We start from the raw sequence: 3,127 nt of genomic DNA on the forward strand, positions 1-3,127 counted from the left end.
GAATCCATTACATACAAATGATAGATCTGAGACCAATAAGCTGATTTACCACGTAAAGTTTCCAACTTTACGTGTACAAACTCATGAAAAAGGGGATAAAGGCTAAAAAGGCACTTAAAAGGGTAGATCTAGGGTTATTATGCAAAATAGCCCCAAAAAGGCAATAGATCTGGGCTCTACAACTCCTAAATGAACAGATCTAAGGATATCTCGACATAATAGGGCTTCCATATCAACATAAGGCTTGAGAAAGGCATCAACTAGATCTAGAAGAGTTCTAATGGGGTTTTAAAGCATAAAAGGGAAGAAAATCCGAAGAATACCTCAAAGAACTCTGGTTTGCCCTTGAATCTTTGCTCTACAACTCTTCTCCTTGCTCCTTTCTTCTTCTCCTTCTTCAAGCCTTCACAAAAGCACACAAGATCACTTAAATCACTCAAGAATGAATTAGGGTTTTCTCACAGCTCTCTAGGGGGTGAAGGAGGCGGGATTGGGGGCTATAAGGTGGCTTAAATAGTGGGCAACCCGGGGATTTAGGGTTTCATCCAGACAGGCAGACTCGCCGAGTCCAGAATATGGACTCGCCGAGTCACCAGCTAACACGTGCTCGAAATCCCGTCCCTACTCGGCGAGTCAGGCTATGAACTCGCCAAGTCCCTCTTGCAAACTTCAAAATAAATACCATAGAATCATCATACCGGAGACGGGTCGTTACACCCATACTACTGAAAGCAGAGGACCCATACTCAAAACAAGGAGAATTTCGGAGTTTCTAAGTAGCAGTATGAGGAGAAGTAACATGGTTCGAATACGATGATTTGTAGCAAAGTGTGTTTTCGCCTTTATCAGTTACCCGATTGTGAGTATTCAGACTGGGAGTGGGGATGGGAGATTGTGGGGCCAGAGGGCCATGACGATTGAGCTTAAATGGAGTATACCCTGGGTGGAAAATTTTGAGTTTAGATCTCAAGGGTTTTGACTGGTGGGGTGCCAGTTGGAGTCGCAAGACTCAAATAGGGGTACAGATGATGCATTATGGAGCATTGCAGTTTGAGTTAAGTGGACGGGCGATGGCCTATGATGTCGAGGTTCTATTTTGATGATTATATAATTCCTTTTTCCCATTTTGTGAGGATGGGTGAGTAAGTTCTGATGTCAGAGATTAGAAGAAAACCCTGTAGGGCATCAGGGAGTAGCGATATCGACACCAAGAGTATTTTGTTATATGAGAGCATTGAGTTTCATTCTTATGTCGGGAAGGGTATTGGTGAGTACTGTGACTAGCGAGGGCTCGAGTATACCTTGTTTGAGTTAGGTGTGAGTTGTATATTTGCAACTATTTCCGGAATGCGAGAGGAGCATATCGAGTTGTTGGTTTTCGTGGCGATCCAGCAAATCGACTGTGAGAGTGAGGTCTTCCGTACTATGATGATCCTCACAGTGGGTTGATGAATGAGGTTTCAGGGAGGAAGTGCTGATCCAAGACCGTAAGAATAATTGCATGTACAACCGGACGAGATTTTGGGTGACGGGAGACAGTCATATTGGGAAGTTCCGAGGATTTCTTCTGAGAATCAGGATGTATGAAATTGCTTGGTCTTCTTGAAAGGTCATCAAGTATTGTATAGTGCATTCCAAGAGTCAAGTGTGGTGTATCTGGTGAAACTGCCTGTGAAGTAGACTGTTGATATGTCAATTGGTGATGGTCGTTGAACCCTGAGTGGGAGAGGAATAGGTATTATGTTGAGAGGATCAACAATCTGTTCACATTGCGGTTAGAAGATTTGTTTATGGGGATTTGTGGTACGGACATACAAGACTTTGGTTATTGGTGGAAAGGCAAGGTGCAAAGTGAGAGGATGCATATTGTATACCTTCAGGAAAGAATGGGTTTATCCACGACGAGTAGCTGTGGGTTAGGGATCTTATTGTGGTCAGAGACTCTTCGAGTGAATAAGTGCTTCCTTAATCTTCAAGTTCTTAACTTGATAAGTGTTAGTGGATTTAAACAACCCAAGATCCACCCATCATATGTAACTGTAATTGCACCCAACCTTATTACCCTCGAACTCGAATTTGAATGCAGGTTTATATTGTCCAATTCACTTTATGTTGAAGCTCTTAAGTTGTCTCACTTCCATCTTCTCATTGATCGTATTGAGGGCGAAATCACAATCAAAAATTCTGAGAATTTGAAAACACTATTTCTCAGTTCTTCAAACATTCGCTCCTTACTTATTAAGTTTCCGTTTACAGAAACAATGGAGAATTTGTCGTTGGATAGATATTCAGGTATACATGAATTTGGAGATTTGAAATTTAGCCTTAAGGATTTGTTCTGTGTTTTCCCCAACGTGACTTCTTTATGCTTTAAGTCAAGTGCTTGGTCGGATTTTAAGCTGTGGTATGGCACTTGGGATGGGATGAAAGCATTGAAAACATTTCGTGGGTATCTGATGACAGTTGACCTTTCGTTGACTCCATGCTTGGCTTGTGTGATGGACCAATGTATCAACTTGGTAGATGTCTCTTTACTTTTCCACCGTGGTGATGTATCGAGAGGTTTCATTGATAGGTGCATGGCTCGCTGGCCTAAAGTGAAGTGGAGATGGGGGATGTGGGAGGAAAATGGACCTGTTTGGATCACTGATGATCAACTACCTAAGAAACGCTAGAGGAGGAAAAACCAGATTCCATATAAAAAAAACAAAGAAAATATAAAGATGTGTAAAGCAGGATCAAACGGAAATAGTTCTGAAGGAAAGATTGACTAAAGATGGTATCTTTGATCATTTGGAAGCCACATATGATAAGATGAAATTTAGAGGATTCTTGAGCAGGAAATAAGGTTTCCATCTAAGTAACTATTTAAATAAGTTTAATCATTGTTGCATCTTTTGGAATTCTCTTGTATGTTATGGTATTATGTTATTAATAAGGTTTTCATATGGTCATATGTAATCGGATCAACAGATGCTTATTTGCGGATAATATTAGTTTTGTTTGATGACACTATTAACTTTGTCTATATATTAATTTACGTTTATTTAACTTTTCTTAGCATTTCATTGATTCATTCAACAATTTATATTTATCAGGTGATTGACGTATAAAAAAAGTGCAAATT

At 40.2% G+C, this 3,127-nt stretch overlaps 1 protein-coding gene across 1 annotated transcript; it reads left to right on the forward strand.

Moving 5' to 3' along the window:
* Positions 1-1,790: 1,790 nt before the first annotated feature.
* Positions 1,791-2,675, forward strand: LOC145063981 (F-box/LRR-repeat protein At4g29420-like). The gene has a single exon (XM_079011525.1). It carries the CDS (start codon positions 1,791-1,793, stop codon positions 2,673-2,675), a length of 885 nt encoding a protein of 294 aa, XP_078867651.1.
* The last annotated feature ends 452 nt before the right edge of the window (positions 2,676-3,127 follow it).

Source organism: Lactuca serriola, chromosome 7 (genome assembly GCF_051521515.1).
Source record: "Lactuca serriola cultivar US96UC23 chromosome 7, Lser_US96UC23_V15, whole genome shotgun sequence".
NCBI lineage: Eukaryota > Viridiplantae > Streptophyta > Magnoliopsida > Asterales > Asteraceae > Lactuca > Lactuca serriola.

What these genes read in the sequence shown, in the direction of transcription:
- LOC145063981 (XM_079011525.1), top strand. Translation starts at nt 1,791, where the DNA reads ATGGGGATTTGTGGTACGGACATACAAGACTTTGGTTATTGGTGGAAA.